This window comes from Thalia democratica, chromosome 6 (assembly GCF_965202585.1).
Source record: "Thalia democratica chromosome 6, ktThaDemo2.hap1.1, whole genome shotgun sequence".
Classification (NCBI taxonomy): domain Eukaryota; kingdom Metazoa; phylum Chordata; class Thaliacea; order Salpida; family Salpidae; genus Thalia; species Thalia democratica.
In genome coordinates, this window is record NC_139170.1 from 31006232 (window position 1) to 31027564 (window position 21333).

The 21333-nt window shown below is 25.7% G+C and overlaps 1 protein-coding gene across 1 annotated transcript; it reads left to right on the plus strand.

Moving 5' to 3' along the window:
- The first annotated feature begins 1435 nt into the window (after positions 1-1435).
- LOC145838952 (E3 ubiquitin-protein ligase TRIM9-like) lies at positions 1436-19734 on the plus strand. The gene is made up of 14 exons (XM_082946570.1): positions 1436-1552; positions 2068-2655; positions 2701-2922; positions 4655-4750; positions 5222-5304; positions 5780-5786; positions 5845-5955; positions 6173-6326; positions 6476-6621; positions 6838-6976; positions 7884-8011; positions 8472-8653; positions 9651-9831; positions 19666-19734. The coding sequence occupies exons 1-14, from the start codon at positions 1436-1438 to the stop codon at positions 19732-19734; spliced, it is 2223 nt and encodes a 740-aa protein (XP_082802696.1).
- Positions 19735-21333: the final 1599 nt, after the last annotated feature.

The following is a 21333-nucleotide window of genomic DNA, read 5'->3' on the forward strand; positions in this document are numbered from 1 at the left end:
TTAACTTAGTTGTTCTTAGTAAAAGTACACGCTTTTTTCAATGCGCTTCTACTACTATAATTGTTATTTATGAACCAACGAGAAAAATCCGTGGTTTTAAAAGTGTAGTCTTGTCATTGTAAGTTTTTATCGTTAGTTCAACTTGTTTTTATTATAAATCTATTAAACTTGACCAATAAGCTAATTATTAAGTTCTATCTCTACACTCGACTGTTCCGTCATTTTATGTCTTATAAACATTTTGTTCTTTTTATTTTTTTATTTTTTAACTTTTTTTTATTCTTTAAAATTCTGACTACAATTCACTTTTATTTGTTCTTGTAGAATCTTAGTCGAAAGTACTAAACAATAAATGAAAAATCAAGAAATGTGTTTTGTTATATTTTCAGATAAATTTCATACAACTAGGTAGTCTTAAATTCATGCTTTTTTAAAAACGACTAACCTTTTTTCTTAAGTAAAAAATATTGAAAATTTTAACAAATTTTTACCAAAAGTATATTAAATAAAAAAACAAATAACTTTAAAGCTTTTTTTTTTGCGAAGATAAATGTATATCCTTTTAATATTCAATAACTTTACGTTAGCATTTTTATAAGTGTAAAACAAAAGAAATTATATCGAAATAAAAAGTTCAAAATTCACTGAGGTTTTATTAAAGTGATCAATTTGTTTTTTTTTTTTCAATTTTGTCAATAACAGTCTATAAATAACAGTTTGATTAACCTGTTAAGTACTTTTTTTTCAAAATTTCGATTTAATTTTGAGTAAATAAAGTATGCACTAGAAAAAGTAAACAAATATTTTATCCAATTGAAAATGTAACAAGTTTTCCAGCGGCAAAGCATTTAACTTTAAATGAACAATTTTGGATTTCAAACTTCGTTTGCTAAGTGAAATTACTTACCACGCACAACACCTGCTTCATTCAGTTTTACAATCATGTTTCAATCTCGTAGTACTTTTTATTAGTTACAAGTGACTTTTTCTTTACCGAAAATTTACTAAAAGGAAGTTTGTTGATGAAAAGAGATGTACAGGCAACTGTTGAATCCTGTTGCTTTCGCCGCTGAACTTTCTAATCAACCAACAATCAATATTTACACATTTGAAGTTACGGGATTCTGTTTGGTGTAAACGAGAGAAGAAGATGAAAAACGTTTTGCATACAACGAAAAGAAACGCTAGACAGAAGTTGATAAAACTTCTAGTTTCGTTTTTAAATTTTTAAACGTTAAAAGCTATCTTTATTTTTGTTCTAGACTTGAGTTATACTTTTTTGTATGAAAGCTATTTAGTTTTTGTTATTGTAACTACTTTTGAAATTTTCTTAGATATTCTTGTTTAAAGAGTAGAAACTACTTTTAAATCGTAGATAAAATGACGATTTAACTAAAAACGTCATCAAAAATATTAAAACAGTTATTTAAAAAAAATGGAACAAGAGTTATTTTGTCCTCATTGCAAACAACTGTTTGATGATCCGGTAGTTTTGAAATGTGGCCACAACATTTGTTTCAAGTGCGCAAAAACTTTAGTACAAAAGCAACAGGTTAGATTTTTATAGAGCTAACTGTTACATCCTACTTAATTTTACTATTTTAGTAAAAACTTGTAATATGTTATATAATCTATTGGTGATTGATTAATTTTGATGATTAAATTTATCTATACTAAGGTTATTGATTAAAAAAAAATTAGTATAAATTTCTTTCTAAAAACAAGGTTTTACTTATAAAAACTATGCTTTTTAATTCAAAAAACTAAAAATTACATTTTAAATTCTATTAATTAAATATTTTAAAAGCTAATTATTACATCTTACTTAAATTCATATCTTTTATAAATAATAACGTGTAGTATAAAACTAGTCTAGTATTACAAAGTTGTGAAGAATAAAATAAATGTTATAGTTGTTGGATAAAGTTATAGTTATCAAGTACATTAAGTTTTTTTCTAATCTTAAAACTGACCAGTCTATTTCCTACTCTTAGCATAATTTTTCAAAACTAACTTACGAAAATTTTAATAGAAAAAACAAATAAACTAACGACTTTTTTACTTTAGAAGTTGTCAGCAAAAATCGAGCAAAACTTGGAAGCATTGAACGCGGTGGAGTCCCCAAATAGAAAAACTTCTGAATCCCTTAACTTCAGCGACTCCGACAGCGGCTACTCGCAGTCCTCCAGCACCACCCAGAAACAAAGCGGCCGTTTCGCGAAAACTTCCAAAAAAATTCCCGCCTCGTCGGACAGTGTTGAAAGTTTCCACGAGGCGGCGAAGGAAAATCAGAAGATAAACCTGCCGCTCCTCCCCAAATCCGTTTGTTGCGTCACGTGCCCCAGCTGTGACGTCACAATGTTCCTGGACGACAGGGGAGAAAATAGCTTGAGGCGCAACCACTTGCTATGCTCAATCGTCGCCCAGTTCAAGCAAAAAGCTGAAAAAAGTTTTGGCGCCAACTCGGATGTCGCGAAAAAGCCCCCGAACCGAAAAGAGTGGCAGAGGTGCGAGATGTGCGAGACTTCTTCTAGGCAGCTTGCCACGGTCAGATGCAACCAGTGCGACGTCAACTACTGCCCCAACTGCCTCGACGCCTACCACCCCGACAAGGGACCGCTGGCCGCCCACCAATTAGTCCAAGTTGCCCAGCAGGCCACCGTCAAAAGGAGCTCGTCGTCGCGACTTATGAGGGGGCAGAAGCCGAACGCGACCAAAAGGTACTCGGTTGCGGTGGACTCGGTCGGAAGGGAGAAAAGGGTCCTGACGACACCGGAAACGGGGGTTGGCTGCGCGAAGCACGAAGACGAGGTGATTTCCCTGCACTGCGAAACTTGCACCATGTCCATATGCGTGGAGTGCCAGCATGAGCACACGGGCCACGACGTCAAGCCGATCGGCATGCAGTTCAAAGAGCACAAGGTTTGTTTTTTGTTTTATTTTATTTTTTTTAAGCTTTACAAAGGAAATCTTATCAGCGACGTGTTTTTTAGCTTGAAGACAACTTGTGCAAAACAACCGAAACTAAGCTCTTTTGTATTCATTGTTTACAAATTTCCTTATATTTTGAAAATAAATAAACGTTATTGATTTTGAGATAACTATCATTTTAATTCTATGCTTTTAAAAAAATTTGGTCACTCATAAAGAATATTTTATAATTATTCCGGTAATCAAAGTTTTTTTTTCTTTCAAAGTCCGTCTTTTATAAAAAGCTTCCGAACCATTTTTAATGTAAAAGTTAAATTAATAATGGTTGAAGCATTTTTATTAAACTACTTAATTTATGAAAATAAAATCTGCAAATAAGTTAGTTGCATATTTAAAGTACGTCGTAATACTTTGAAACGACTAAGCATATTGTGTAGCAATCTGCCGCGCAACTACGCATGTTTTGCCCTGAGAAAATAACGCGTAAGCAAACGGCAGGTGCGAACCCAAGCTTTAATTATTCAACTAAAGATTTCAAAAAACAACAAGTAAACATTTGACTCCATTATTGCCGCCAACACGATAAATCATGTTTGAAATGACACATTATCGGCTTACCATACTGCGCGCATTGGGCAGATGTCTGCAGTGTAATGTCTGTTTTGCGCACAACATCCTGCCTGCTAAGTGCAAACAGCTCGGTAATAACAACTGAATCATTTGTTGCAATTTTTTGTTCGAAACCTGCAAACCAGATGCTAAAAAATGTTACATTTGATTTTGGTTTTGAACTTTTGATTTTTACATTCGAATGTGAACAAAATTTTCAAGATTTTTAGTTTAAATTACGATACTGCAAAATATCAACAAAACAACATGCAGTACATTGATAAAAAATATTTTTTGAAAATTATTGTTGTACACTAATCTAACGATAATAAGATAAAAGTTTTACAAGAACTATAGATAACATGTAAATAAACTAAATGCACTTATTAAATATATATAATTATTCAAAATGAAGATATCATAAGCAACTATTTTTGCTTTTAAATTTTACTTAGTATTTTTTACATTTTAGGTTTAGTTAATCACATCATAAATATTAATTATTAAATTTATAATTAATTTTTTTTAGAGTTAATTTGCAAACACTAGTTCTTAAACTTTATTAATTTTTCTTCTCATTTTTACCTTTTTTTTAAACAATTATTTACAAGCAAAAACTTAATTTTGTAATCAAATTAGCTTTTGAATAGCTTCATCAGCTAGTTTTCTACTAGCTTACTGAAACTCACATTTAAAACGACTTTTTGGAAAAACTTTTTCAGCTATCAGTTAATATAGGCTTTGATTTTAAAATCTTATTTCTAAACCGCTGTTAAATTAAAGACTTTTCGCAGTTACTTTAATCTGACTTACATGAAAGCTACAACGCGCAAGAAAAATTATTGATCAGTACTATAAATAGTATTAACTAATTTACGTTTTTAGCTTGTACTTTCGTTTTACTTTCAAATTTACGTACTTAAATTATATTTAAAACGAAATTTATTATCAAGTTGATATAATTTTAAAGCTGTTAAAAAAATGCTATGAAAATAATAATCTTTTAATAAAATTAAGTAAAACTAAAGGCAAAATTTCAAAAGCATTAACTTGTTTGCAAAAAAAGTCAGCCTAAAATCAAGTATTAATTAATTTCATAAATGATATATAACAGACAAAACTTAGCAAACAAATGAGTTTATTGTCGTCAAAAGCGAGAAAAGCGAAAAATTATGTGGAAAGTTTGCAAGATGTAGAAGCTTCTCTTAAAGTAATTTTATTGGTTTTAAAATTGACAGTTTTAAAATATATTTGCTAGTTTTTCAACCTTTTTCACATTCTAGATTGATATATAAAAGTTTTAGTTTTTTGTTTTGTTGTAATATAGTAAAAAATTGTAATGAAATTAAAACAAAAAAAGAAAAAAAATGGACATTTTGCTGTTTTACATTCTATATAAATTTATGGTCACGAAGTGCAACAGAATCTTCAATTGTAACACTTTACACTTGTTTAAAATATTACTGTTGTAAACTAAAAATAGTAGTTTTGAAATCATTTTTTTGACGTAGGCTTTGTGGTAATTTAAGACATTTTCTTTTTTAAAAAACAAATAAGATGTTATAAAATATCTTTAGCTTTCCTAAAATTTCAAGATAGTAACTTTTCTTAATGCTAAAACCAAAACTTTGTCTTTCTGTAAACCAAAACTTTGTCTTTACATTTATTTAAACAAAAACAGAAAAACTCAGAATGCCTAAAGTTAAAAACAACTACATATTTTGACAATGTGATGAACTTAATTGAATCAAAGAAGCAAGAATTGTTAAATTTCATTCAAAAAGAAGAAGAAGCTAAAAAGAAAGTTAGTATCTATTTTTTATTTTAAAAGTTCAGAGTTATTGTACAATATACATGTATAGTTTCTATAAACGTTAGCTAGTTTTTTTTACAAGGTTTTTAAAATTTAAATTAAGCAGATTAGATAAATATAAAATAGGTCTTTTCAAATATTAAACTAACTAGTACTAACAAAAGTTTAGCATAAAAAAATTACTTTTATTATTTTATCTAGTTTTTTACCTTTTTAAAGCTGTAAAAAACTTAAGTTTTTTCCTTACTCTCAAGTATAAATATTACTTTTAATTAATTTTTATTTTTTACATCAATATAGCCTTTCGAGTACCTACAACTTTAACAAATTATTTTTTTTAAGTTTAATCTCAATAAAAGTATATTGAGTTTATTATCTTTGTACTACTAATGAGCACACAATGTACAATAAAGTTTTTTTTTCAAGTTTTGAAGTAGTAAATGTTTTGTGAACTAAATTCATGATAAAAGATAAGTTCATCAAACTAACAGTTGATCAACGAGCAGTTGTTGTCAACAACGACCAAACTGAGACAAACCACGGGGCTGTTAGAGTACTGCATCGAAGTAATGAAACAGAACAACTCGGAATCATTCTTACAAGTAAGCTAACTATACTGATTTGTCTGTAAGTTTTTATTATTAGCACTAGTTTAAGAAAAAAACATTGTGACTAATTAGTTGGTTATGTCATGTTTTCAAGATTTATTTAAACTTCATGCTTAAAAGAAAACAGTTTTTTTTTTATAACTAAATGTTTTTATCGCAATTTAAAAAAAAACAGTTTATCAAGTTTATTATTTTATAAAAACGCTTAAAGGTATCAGCAGACCTGATAGAGAGAGTTGCGTGTCAAACCCACCAGTGGAGTGCGAGTTGTTTGCAGAAGAGAATCAGCAGTGAATTGAACATTGCCCTCAGAAACCACAGCTTGACCGACGAAATTAACAACATTGAATTTTTCACATTAAAAGGTAAACAAACAAGAATTGAAACTACAAAAATTTTATAAAATCAAGGATTTTAGTTAACAAGTAGTTTTTTAAACTAAAATGAAAAAAGAAATTAGTTTCAGCAATTCAAAAAATGGTCAACAAATTATTTAAAAAAAAAAAACTTTTAGCAATTCCACCTACGCCAGTAGTAGAGGTTAAAAAGTGTTTATCAAGAAACAACTCAGTAACCATCAGTTGGAAAATAAAAAACGACGAAGGTCTATGCGACGGATTCAAACTTGAGATTGACGACGGAAACCATGGTCCATTCAGAGTATGTTTATTGAAATAAATTTATTTTCGTTTTCTCCTACGACTTCTCATTTTTGTTATGAACATATTTTATTGAGTTTATTAGTAACGTGTACTCAAAATTTTATATTCAATTTTTTTATAATACCGTGGAGAAATAAAAGCTTACAAAGTACTGTTTAGTTAAAACCATACAAACTTTTCGTTGAAACTTTGTTAACGCAACACCAAACACCAGGAAGTTTACGCCGGCGAGAAGAAGATGTGCACAATAGACGGGCTGCACTTCAACAGCATCTACAGGGCGAGGGTGAGGTCGTACAACGTGCACGGAACGAGCAAGAGTAGCAAAGAGGTTCACCTGCAAACCGCTGAAGGTTCTTATTTCGTTGAAAATGTTGAAATAACTCAAGTGTGGTCACTGTAGTTTGTCTTGGACATAGTGCACTAGTTGATTTTTTAATGAATTTTCGTTTTCAATTCTAATACTTTTTTTGAAAAAGTACGTACGAATTTTGTCGTTTAATATTAAGTAATAAAAAAAGCAATGAAGTAAATATTAGTGAAAATGGTCTTGAATGAGTTGATGCTTAAAAACTTAAACAAAACTATGTATGTTCTAAAAACAAAAAACTTAAAATTTTTTACATTTTAAGGTAATAAGTAAAGAACTTTTTTTTTAATGTTTTCTATATTTTTCATTTAAAACAGTTTAAATTAACATTTTAAATACTTAAATAACTTGTGTTAGTCGAAAAACTCTGCATAACCTTATATTTATTTATGTTAGTTATATTTCTGTAGTTATAAAATAAAATTCAAGCTAAAGGTTTATATTAAAACCTTCTTATTATAAATTTATAAGTATAACTTATTATGAATTTTTAATTTTAACATTATAAAACTCAGCTAACCATAATCTTGTTACGAAAGTTAATCATAAAAAATATATTTTGATGACAAAAATATGTTTAGCAATGGGAGAGTTACTATATTTCAAAAGTTTTCAAGTTTTATATTATTTATAATATTATATTCTTCCCCCGCAACTTCCATATGCTTCTTTGTTTTAAATTAACTCGTGCCAGCAATGCAGGATATGTTTTAATGGCTAGACATAAAAATTACCTTTTTAATACTTTTATCTCCATTTCAATTTATGAGAGTTCGCCAAGCAAAAAATGTTAGATATAATATAAGAAGAGAAAAGTTCTGAGCCATTTGAATAATAAAAAAGTTTGTTTGAATTAGGTATTATGATATTAATGTTGCTGTTTTTTTCAGTTGCATGCTTTCAGTTTGACAACAATGTTGCGAAACTGTACGACTGCAAATTCGAAAATAACTTTACAACTTTGACGAGCTTCAACTGCAAAACCAAAGTTGTATTTGCCAATGTTGCTTTTTCAAAAGTACGTTTAAGTTATTTGTAAACTTGTTTGTAAAACAAATTTGTATACTTTTTTTAGTAAGGTATAAAAGTTTGTATAAAAAATCGAACTGTACTAAACTTTAACTCGTAATAAACAAAAATTTAACGCGTTTTAAAAGTTTTTGAAAGTATCGACAAAAAGAGAGCCTTTATTTCTAAGGTTGCTTTTTCCAAAATACTTTGAAGTTAATGTAATGGCCTGTAAATTTATATATTTAAACTGCTTAATAATATTTAGAAGTTAAATAAAATAAACAAAATACATTAGAGATAAACTTACAGTTACAATTAAACAAAATTGTTAAATACGTTTTAAGCATTTTCTAAAAATTCAAAACTCCGCTGAAGCGAACCTTTTTATTTTAAACAATCATAAATAATTAAAAATCATATTAACTAGACCATATTTAAAACCCATTAGATTTCAAACAAACATTCAGGGATCGCACTACTGGCAGTTCAAAGTTTTGAAGCTGCCGACGAAAGGAAGCTGTGTCGGGTGCGGTGTTGCTCACTGTGACGTCACAAGGTCGGATCACGTGGGTTGTGACGTCAGCAGTTGGGGGGCCGTCTTCACCCAACACCACTGCATTCACAAACACGCGGGAAACATTTTAAACAAGTAGTTTAAACTTTTCGAAATTTTGTGTTCTATTTGTTGGTATGAGGAAAAGCTTTACGTCACAAGTCTTTTTGATTTTGTATGACATATATTTACAAAAAGTTAAACTATCTGATAGTTTTGGCGTGCATTTTTATGATGAGAGTTGGGAGTAATAAAATTTCTAAATATTTTAAACAAAAAGATTATTATAATATCGAAATTTCGAGTTCTAATGTTGAAACAAATAAAGTTCTACATCAATCTAAAGTCACAATAACTGTGTTTTTTTACATGTTCTTAAACTTAATAAAAATTTTAGCACGCATATTTATAGTAAAAATAAAAACATTTCTGGAAAATTTTGTTGTAAATTGTCTAAAAAAAACAAGGATTAAATATACAGTCTTAGACTTTTTTAAATTTTTACAAAATAATTGCAATTAGAGTTAAATTAACATAATGTTTAATGAAACAAAAACGTGGCGTTAAGATAAAATAACATTATAACATAGAAATTTATTTAAGCATTTACTAAACTAGTAACATATTAAAATATTTTATTTACTTTATTGTAAACTTCTTATTTTTGTAAACGCAATAGTAACAAAATTTTACACAGCTCTTTGATTTGTTATAATTATCAAAGCTTTGAATAGATTTGTCTCACTAAAAGTAAAAATTAAAAGAACATTCACTTTCAACTAAATAAATACGTATAATTTATTTTTGTTAGTCACAAGTTCTTAACTAAACATTGTTGCTACGGGTTTGATTTAAAACCATATGTTACAAGTGTTGCCCGCAACATCTGATTTTAACTTAAACTACAAATTGAATTAAATCAAACATGTTGTGCAGCTGTAAGTAGCGCGAATAACGCTTGAAACTTTTACTTCAATCGATAACTTGGTTTGAATTTTAAAGAAATGTCTCTCTGCTATTTTAAACGCGTATTTATTGAGAACTGACTTGTTAAAAATTATAACACAAAATACTTTGATTTTAACTGTTTCAGATTTGAAACAGGAATAAAAGTCGGATCGGTGATAGGGATGTTTCTGCACTTTGCATCTAAAACACTGACAGTTTTCAACGACGGAATGCAGCAGGGAGACCCTATAAGCATTTATAACCAAAATGAAAGACTGGAAAGCAAAATTTACTATCCTGTCATCAGTTTGAACAAGAGTACACAGGTTTTTATTTTTGATAATTATGAAAATTATCTACATGATTTAACAATTATAGGTTTTAAAATGCGAATAAAGCTTATTAAACATGTTTATTTTAAACTGTTTCATTTAAAAACAAAATTAGTTTAGTTTGTATATTTAAGGTTTGTTTTATACAACTAAAACAAAAGAATTTCTAGAAGTTTAGGTAACAGTTATATATTTATGTAGTTGTTACAGTTTTTTAGACTTGATAACCTGCTAACAATTTTTAATTCAAGATATTATATTAATTCTTATTACTTATTAATATATTTGTGTCATTTTCTCATTTATTTTTATGAATAGATAAGACACACATCTTGTCTTATTTACCATTAATAATACTATATCTCTTGTACAACAAAAATCAACCAGTACTTTTTATTTTAAAAGAGATACTATCTAATTCAAGATATTCTTTACAAATTTTAAGTAGCTTAAACTAGTTCGACTTTGACGGTTAATCATAAAAGCTTTGTGAATGCTTCAACGTTTTCTATTTGTTTGAATAATACACCAACATAATTCAAAACAATTAACAGGTGACACTTCAGACTGGCATGGTGTGCCCTCAAAGTCACATTTCAATGCCTCAACACCAAATTTTTCATCAAAAACAAATAAGCTCGTGAAATTAAAATAAAACAAAACTTTAAAAGATAATTTAGCTTGAGCCACTTTTGAAACAAAAGTTTATTTTTTGCACCAAGATTTTAGGAAATGTTATCGATTAAGTTTCGATCAGTGAAAAGGGGGCGAGCAACGAATGTAACGTGCAAAGTGCTTGAGCGAACCTTTACTGTTTAAAATGTTTTTACATTTTGCATTTCATTTCTAATCGATTTACCTTTGTATGTCTTTTTTGTGTGTTATGTTTGGTAAGGAGTAACTGAATGTTTGTTTTCTAATATTCGTTTTAATAAAATTACAAACTTAAAATAAAAGTTCTTACTTAAAAAAGTACTTTAGTTATCAAAGCAATCGAATTTTATACTTTTTAAGTACAGTATTTCAACTTGAAGAAACCTTAAATAAATTTTACAAAAAGGAATAACTTTTGTACTATTATTAACTTAAAATATTTTATCATCAAACAAACACCTTATAAAAGTATAACTATATTGTTTTTAATCTAACAATCTAGTTTTGATTATGCTAATAAAGTTCTAGTTAAAACTTTATTTATATAAATATATAAAAAGACAGATGTTTTGTAATAAAAAATACGTAAATAAAGCTCCAATTATGTACTTCAATACTGCTTCTTATTATAAATTTTTTTTTTAGTTAAAAGAATGTTAGAAAAAATCAAAAACTTTTTGTTGCATAATAACTAAAATGAACCAAAAAATTACTTTGTTTGTGTAATTTGCAGTATTTACACCATTTCTTTGGATTTTAAAAAGACTAGATTAAAATTTTTGTATTTTTACATTTTAAGATTTTTAAATTTAAACTGTTAGGAATATGCAGACTATGGTTTGAAATAAATGGCTAGCAATTAAAACCTATAAAGTTAAACTTAATTAATTATTTTTTTTTAGATAAGTTAAACTAGTTAAACCTAGTCTACCTAAATCAAAATGGTTTTGATCAAGCTTAAAAACATAATAAGAGCTAGATCTTTATAAACGCTTTTATATTATATATAACTTGACTAATATAAAGCGGTGGTTTTCTGACAACGTTTAAAAAATATTTTCTTTACATACGAATTTCATACACAGTTTTAACGTTTTTTATTAATTATATTCTTTAATGAAATAATTCAATCAATTAAAGTTTTAACATAATTTAAAGGTCACTTTACCTAAAAATTTAGAAAATTTAAATATTTTATATTAAGTTAGCTTTGTCACTGGTAGCTTATTTTTCTTAAGAACTTTTTCAGTTGGCGAACGGTTCGAACGATGGCAAACCATATTTTTAAGAAGAAATCTTTGGCGGATAACTTGCTTTTAAAAACTTATTCTATGATAAGTCTAAAACATTTAATTAGTAAATCAATTGGTAAGCAATAATATGTCTTTTAAAACTGTATTGACAGCTTTAAAAAAATATTGTTAAATTATGATTATTGTTAGTTTTGCGCGAGCTGTTTTCAAGATAGAAAATACGTTGCGGGCCGTAAGTTAGCCAGCCCTAAGAAAAGACTGAATAAATTTTGATGCGAGATAAAATAACATAAATTTTTTTAAAATAATTTATTAAGAAAACTTTCAAACTTACAACTATGCTACCAAAATTATGTCTTTTTACTTTAAATGTATATAAAAGTTTGACTTGTATTTTAAATGCTTAAAGTATCCACTGGCTAGTATAAAGCTCATAGTTTATAATTATATTCGAAGAAAATCGCCCATAATCTCTTCTACCACTAATAAAGCAACTAAAAAACATGCATTTTTGTACATCTTTGTTAAATTACAATTGAAAATAGGTATAAATAACAATAAAAAACTAAATAAATTGCAAAATACTTCATAACAATGTGGAAATTCGTTTTAACAAAATAAATTAGACTGAACTTTGTTTTTATGAATGTAAGTTTGTTAGAGAACACTTTAAAACACAAATAAATGTTAGATATTTTTATTAAGCTAGTTTAGCAACACCTTTTGAGAGATATTTTGAATCTGAGATTTAGTTTAGGCAGTTAAATCTAATTTTATACCAGACAAAATTTTGTTTTAAGAAATAATTCATAATTCTATATTAATTAGGTAGCATATATGTACTGTTGGTTGTCTGTTATAAACTATATCAAAGCACAGGTTTCTTAAAACTGTATTTAAAAAATTAAGTCATTCAATTGTTCAGTTTTAAAATGTTAATTTTGTTATTTACTTTGATTACAAAAATAAAATTATTAGTCGAGTATATACATACCCCACTGAATAAGTTATACCTTAAAACCAAAAATCTATACACTAGTCAATTATGCTACCCAACTTGATTAATTAATGTTTGTTAAAACTAGTATAAGGATATCATCAGAATAGGTTTAACTTATTTTTAAAGTTCTTAAATTTCAAAGTTTTTTACAGCTTCACTTTGAATTTTTTATTTTTTCAAAATAAGTAAACATATGATATGAATATAATAAAGATCTTATTTAGTACCACCATACAAATTTTAGTTACCATAAGAACTTTTATTCCTCTATTAATTAAATTTGATTGCTTTGATCAGTAATTTTTAAAAAACAGTGTTTTGTAAAACCTAACCTATGATATCCTAAATTCAAAATATTAGCTATACATAAAGAATAATATTTTTAATCATTATAAAATAAAGGTCTTTTCTATAAACATTTTACTTATTAAAGTAATTTGTGTTTGTTAATACTTATAAGATTAATATTGTTCTTCCTAGAACAGGGATCTGTAGCTTTTAGTAAGTCGCGGGCCAATTTTCCTGAAAAAAAGTGCACATGGCTTGCATTGTAGAAAAAAAAACTTTGCTGGCCGCTGTTATTTTAAAACGATTGTAGTAATCACAACAAAACTACACTTCGAAGCAAAAATTGATAACATAAGCAATAACAAAGCACTATTAAATACTAATACTTTGATTTAGAGCCTAATTGTAAATTACTAACGTAAAAAATATTTTTATTGGTTTCTAAAAGTAAGTTTTGAGCTAAAAAGTACCTCGTTGGCTGCAGACTTAGGCTTTAAGGGCGGCAGTTTGCTGACCCCTGCCCTAGAACTTAAAAACTTGAAAAAAAAAATTTTTAACTATGCTTAAACTTATATAAAAAATTAGCATTATGTTTAACAGTTTTATATTGTAAGTTAGGTTTAGCTGATTTAAATAAACTGTTGTAACATAATGTTTTACAATTTCTTTTTATATTAGTTTTGTTTTAATTTTATTTAGGCTTAACTTTACAAAACTTTTGAATAAAGTCAAGTTTGTTTAAAAAAAAATTCTTTTAGTAGCTTTCGTTCAAGTTTCATTTTCTTTAAACTATTTTTATTCTTGTTTAAAACTAGTTGTGATAATTTATTTAACTTTATTTTAGTTATATTTAATTAAGTTATACTTATAAACTTATATACTTTACTCATATTCTATACATTTTTAGGTCAAAATTATCTTAATTATAAATTATTTATTAATTATAAATAAGTACACCCACGTAAAATTTCCGCGAAGACAAAACTACAAGTCTGACACCTACACCTATAACATTGAATATATGGAATTATGTTAAGTGTAAGTTAAGATTTGAGTATTTTATTAATAGTTTAAAAATATTAAAAACTGACTAAAAAAAATTCTCAGATAAAGTTTTTTTTTCTTAAAGTTTTTAACTTTTTCATAATAAATCTATTTTATTTAATGTTTGTAACTTTTTTAATTAGTTAATTTGCAAACTGTAGTCTAAAACTTAGTGAAACCATGTAGAAAAAATATTAGAAAACTAAAAAACATTAAGTTAAGTATTTTAAAATAAAGGTTACGTTTCTTTATTTATTTTGATATGAATGCTATCAAAAAGTATACAAAAGTAGAAGTATATGTTGATTGTTAACCCTAAGCTAAAAACGCCTCAGGGGCTAATTGTGCTGCACAAGTGTATATTAAAGCTGATTTTGGCTATAATTGCCAAATTGTTTGTTTAATTTTAAAATCAAATTTTGTTTACTTTTTCAAGATATTGTAATCTTAAGTTTTAAGTAAAATAGTATCGCGTTAACGGAACTATAAAAACTATATTAATTATTTTATAAATGTTATAACATTTAACCTTTTTTGATTTTTTTTTAAACTGAAAATTTACTTTGTACTGTAAAATTTTCCATAGTGTCCCTTAAGTGTTTCCAGTTTAAATTTTTAAAATATATTTTTTTTTTAAGACTTAAAGATACTTAACACCAAAATTTTATCTTTAACTTGTATTTTACGCTGATTATGTCATTTCAACCATTAACAACTTAAGTTTTTCCACACAGAATAATTTTTTATATTTTGAAAATTACTAATATCTTAATTATAAACTTAAACTAAAACTTACTATAAAGTTTACCATTATTTAGTTTATTCTGTTTTTAAACACCTTTATATAAATATTAGTTTTTATTACTATAATCTAAAAGCGTTTTAAATAATTCAAAATCCAAATAACAATTAATTTTTTTGTTATTATATTTTATTTAAAATTATTATTTTATACAGTTTATGTATTAACAACTTTTTTCTTATTTTCTTAGTTTTCTTGTTTGTATATTTTTTTAGTTTGAATAAAAACCGAACAACCGTAGCTGATGTACAAACATTTACACTCCGTAATTTTGTTAAAAACAATATAATCAATTTATGTTTTTAAATATTTAATTTAAAATAATTTAACTGTGTTATGTTATGTAGTTGAATACTTTAAAACTTTTTCAACTATTTTTGCAATCTGTGTTTCAAACAAAAATTCACGTTTTTTTCTTTAAAAACCAAACTAAGTTGAAGTTTATAAGAAATGTAGCGATAAGATTTCTAAACATTAAAAGCAAATATATTTGTTAAGAATATTTAATCAACTATATGGTCTTTTTATTAATACTTTTGTTATAAAAATGCTTTTACATAAAAATGGTTAAATTTTTACGTATTTAACCAAACTTCTATATATAATTAAAGTTTAGTCATTATAATTTCAGCTTATCAATCACTTTTTGATTTATATATTGTATATCTTAGTATATTTTGTCAAAACTAAACGCATCTTTAAAATACAACGCACAACCGCTAGAATTAAATAAACTTTTATAAGAATAACTGTGTTTTAGAGATTTTTTTTTAATTTAAATGTATCTTAAATTTTTCTACAACTAAAGTATTTAAAAAAGAATTAACTTGAACTATATTAAAACTATCAATATAATTTTGAACATTAAATGATTTTTTTTTATTATTAATATCGTTTTTTTAAATCTAGTTGTATCTCAAACTTTTTTACAACTTTAACTATAAAAAAAAACTAACTTTAACTATGCCAAAACTATCAATAAATTTTCAACTACATATAATGATATTTTTTTTTATATTATTAATATCATGTTGCATGAAGTTTAAATATATGTTATTATAGTTCTAACAACGTGTTATCGCAAAAATAAAAAAGCTGTACCAACATACATTTGAATAAATTGGTTTACCTTTTTCATAGAGTTACGTTTTAAAACAAGTCTTTTTAAAACAAGTTTTAAACAAGTTTTAAATTGTGTTTTATTGAATTCTGATAAAGATTTTTATGTAAATGATTTTAAAGAATTTTTGAAATTGCAACACTTCAATACTGTTTTTAATTCTTAATCTTTGATTATTAACAATACTCTTTGTTTTCTTTTTAATATATATTAAAGTATTTTTACGTTACACTTAAAATTCAGTTTACATTTAAAACAATGGTTTTAAAATGTGTTAATAACGCGTTCTTTTAGTTTTGTACTAAACTTTTGACTGCAGAATCGATTCAAATAAGTTATATTTTGAATATGAATGTTTTCAAGTTCTTATTATTTTTTACTTTGTTTTATTATATATAATGCTAAATCTGAATTTAATCTAAAATTTTGAATAATATTAATTTTATAGACACGCCATCTCAAAGTTAAAAGTATCTTAAACAATATAAGTTTAAACTTTTTTTTAATATAATATTACAAAATTTATAATATAATTTTCAGCCTCGGTCGAATGATTGCAGCTAAGTAATTATTTGGCCGTTGTTTTTAAATGTTTATAAGGAATTTAAAACATAATAAATTTTTAGTTATGTTAGTTAAATTTTACAAATATGTTTTTTGTTTGAGTTTAAGTATTAAAAGGGAAATTATGCTTTTATTAACAGTTTATTATGTTCAAATGTTTAGAGTTTTAAAAACCAAGTGTTTATACAATGTTATAAAAAAAACTGAAATGACACGGTCAGTAAAGACTTTCAAATAAACTAAAAAAAAACGATATCTAATATATTTGAAAACTCCAGTCGCTAAGACACATACAGTGTATAGTAAATAATAAAAACCTGCTCGTTGCTTAACAAAGTTAAGTATTTCAATAACATTGCGCTAACTGTTAAATTATGCTATTATTTGATTAGCGTTAAGACTAGGTGGTCAATATAATTAACACTAAAAATTAGGAACTTTATAATTTTTAAGAATAATTAATAAACTTCTGTTTAAGGTTTTTTTATTTATAAAGTATTTTAATTGACGCAGCAATTTTTATTTTAATTTTAAACAACAGAAATACAACCACCTTATATAAATAAATATTAATTGCTTAGAACACAAAACTTTTTTCAAATACATATTCGGTAAGCACTAAATATAGAGGATGGCTTTTATTAAAGCACATAAAAAAGTTTATCAGACTAGATTTGTTGGATATTTGATAATTCTTATAAATTTCTGAAAATATATTTTTTACTTAAGTTTTACTTATAATTTCGTTCAAAAGTTTAAAATCTTTTTAGTCTAAATCAAAAAATAAAACTCTTTGTATGTTAATGTATTAAAAAGTAGTTATAACTTTTTTTTATATATGAGGGTTTAAGAGCTTTTTATAAACAAAGGACCCGTTTTTCCATAAAAAGTTGATTCCGGTCCGCACTGAAAAAAAAAATGTTTTTTTGCAGGTCGTATTTTTTTTAAGTGATACAGCAATCAAAAAATAAAGTTGGCAAAAGTAATAAAATATACAGCGACAAAGTACTAGAACGTGCTAGTTATCAGCTTATGAGCCTATTTGTAATATTTTACCGCGAAAGTTTTTTTTCAAGTTTTAAATAAAATTAAATTAATAGTACAACGCAGTTTTCGTTTTGCAGTTTGCCGATCCCTAATTGGTTCCTTTTTAAATTGAATTTTTAAGTAAGCAAACTGTTACTATAAAATTTTATTTAATTGTAAGTTGTTGGACAAAATAGTTTAGAACATATACTTTTAGAAAATACTTTGTTTCCAATTAATTTTGTCAGGAGTGTTAACGGAGTTGTTAAATAGCAGTATAAAAAATATTCTTTTATTATTCGTTGTGTTATGTTGAATGTTTTTCTCAGGTTTTGCAACAATAAAGTATTGTATTTTACTTATTTATTTAACTTTTCTACTCATTGATTCAATGTTAATATAGTTTTTCCAAATTGTATAGAAATTTTACAAACATTTTGAGTAGTTTGAAAACAACTCAAATCTTGTTTGAAACAATATGATAATTTTCACTAAAAAACTCAGTTTTAAATATAATTAAACATATAACTTTATTAAGCATAAACTCTATATGCAAACATATACTAACTTCTTTATTTAAATATAATGCTCACTGAAAGCTACACTTTAGCTTATCATTGTTATGATTTAAAAATAGTACATCTATGTTGCTAAAATTTTTATATTGTAATCTATGTTATAGTAAAACAAATAGTATAATTTATAAACAGTATATCTATGTTGCTAAAATTTCCTTAATATTATTATGAAAACTTTATTTTATTACGTACACGGTTTAGTGTGTGTATGTTTTTTGATATGTATACATTTAGAATTGATTTGCTTAAGTTTGTACAACCGGATTAAGACATTTTTTAAGCACTTTTTTGTTTATAAAACATGCTTGTAACTGTTTATTTAAAATAACTATATACTTTATAGTGTAACAAAAATCAATTTGATAGAATTTGTAAAATAAACAAGAACTTTACAAAGTTAAAGCAAATTATTAAAACTGTAATCAGAAATATATGCTTTGATTGCAGATATCTTCTGTTGCCCTTCTCTATTCGATAGAGTTTGTTTATTTTTTACTTCGATTATTTTTTTATCATTAAAATTTAACTATAATAAGTTTAAAAGTGGTATTATAGAACGTTACGTTTAGAAAATTTCTTTATTTATATCAACTCTAGTTTAGAAAAATTTTTAAAAGGGATTTTTATAAATGTTTCTATGTAGCTATGAATCAATAACTTATTTTCTTATTGGATGTCAAACATTTATTTCTAAAATTTCATGTAAGTAAACTTAATCTATAAAATTCTATAGAAAATCCCTCATTATATTTTTTATCAAAAACCATTACTTTATAACTGAATTTCATTAATTTTCTTTTGATTAATGTAAGTCATCCAAATATAAAAATTATTATAATTTACCTTTAGCAGTGTAGTTGTTATTTAAGTGATTCTTAAAAATCGTGTATTAAACTATGTTATAATAAAATCTTGACAAAACATTTTTAATTTTGCATACATACTTATCTTTATTTATTTTGAACTCAATGTAGTTCAGAATCTACTAACTTGTTCTAGAAGTCTTTTAAATGATTTGTTTAAGTCGTTTTCTTTTTAATTTAAAACATTGAAAAACTTCTACAAAAAATTTGTACTTTAGATCATAACAGAATAACTAAAACAAACAATATTTTTAATAAATTTTTAACAACAAAAGAAATCTATGACATTTAACACTAAATACTATGATTGTTAGTAACTACAATCAATTTATTTTAGTTTTGTTTTTGTTCGAACCATGGTTCTTAAAAATTAGAAAGTCTCCTCTTCAGGTACAGTTTCTGTTCCGTTCTCTTTATAGTTTTTAAAGTCACTAATATGGTTGTACCATCTTTTTTTGAAAGTGCCACCCGTTTAGCCCAAATAGTTTTTTTTTACGTTTTCCGATCTGATTGTCGCTTTATATATTACATTTTCAGCTAAGCATTTATTCTTAAGGGGACATTTGTTTTTTGTTCGACAGTTGTAAAGTGTTTCGTTTTGTTCATATAGGTAATATAGGCAATATACCCACAAAGCATTTGCAGTACTTGCATATTAGAAAAGGTCGCGATCGCCAAAGCAGACAGAAGGGACAACCTAAATAAACGGTACGAGCTTTTTTATTCCTGCCCGTACTTCCGAAAACTCCACTTCAAAACTTAAGTTGTCCGTAATACAGGTTTTATGCATGCTTTTAATAAATTTTTGTATAGATATTATTTACTTAAAACTAAAAGTATTTTTTTTTATCATTTAAGCAAAATTTCAAATTTTCGTAACTATTACAAGCACAAAATTACTTAAGTAATGCTTGTAATAGTTACTTGAATTATTTAAGTTTTCAATAGTCAAGTTATAATAAAAATTAGCTTGATTAAAATGCATCTTAAATTAAGCTCACTTATTACTATTAACTACATTTTTATTTAAGGAATGTTAATTTTGAAAATAAACTATAAGAAAATAGAAAACTACATACAGATTTTTTTATTATCATTATTAGTGTTTTTCTTTGATTACGAAACTTAACTAAAACTTAAACTTTGTCACAAATTCAATCTTAATATTATAATTTAACTTGTTTTGATTTACGGTAAAAAGTTGTTTTATCTAAAAGTTTTTATTTAAAGCATTCGGGCGGGATTTTAAATTTTCATAGCTAAAACAAGCACAAGATTGTTTAAATTTTCAATAGTTACGTCACAATCAAAATAAGCTATGTTAATATGTACCTCAACTTTTAGCTCACTTTATTAACTACATTTTTGCTTAAGCAATGTTAACTTTGAAAATTAACTAGAAGAAAAAAGAAAGCTACATACAGCGTTTATTATTATTATTGTTGTTATAAAAACAAATTGTACAGTAATCTACAGTGGTTTATTGAACAAAAAGAAAAAGTTCCTGTTTAAGGACCTGGATTCGCCAAAAACCTCTTGGTGACCGAGTTGCATACCTAACTTAATCAAAATTATAAAAAGCTAAATATGAAAAAAAGTATAGCAAGTAGAGTGAAGCGGGTACAAGACACAATTACTGTTAGATTTGTCTTAAAGTACTCAAAATAGTTTTGTAGTGTTGAACATTTTTTTAGATGTTTTATCCAATAATACTAGTACTGGTTGTATGTGACAAAAGTATATTTACTAAACTAAAAATAGCTAAACAAGAATGTAAAAAAATACTTGTACAGTACATGAAAATTTTAATTATTTTAGTGTACAGTTTATGAACGTAAAAAAAATAGTTTTTTGAAATTTCACGATTTCTGATAGAAATTAACTCAAATAAATTTTTTTAAGGAAAATAGTTTTTATTATTACATAATTAAAAAAAAAATAAAGATAAAGTCATCAACTTATTAAAAAAAACCATATTAGAATATCCAAAAGTTTTAATTTGTTTTATTTTGTTGTAAATAACTTAATTTCAAAACTATTAAATATTATTTAAAATTTAATTTTGCTCAAAGTTTTTTATTTATTTATTTTTATTGTCATCAGTATGATTGTATCTAGTTTAAAAAAAGGAAAAAAATTGCTAATAAAACCATAGTTTGAGTTTTTATAAACGCTTTTTAACGTTTCTCAAACTTTGTGACAAATTGTAAAAAAAGTTGGTAAAAATTGCCTTACGTGTACAAATGTGCATTTAATCTAACTAGTTATAAGAAGTTAAACTAAGTTATAAGTTAATCTCTTTTA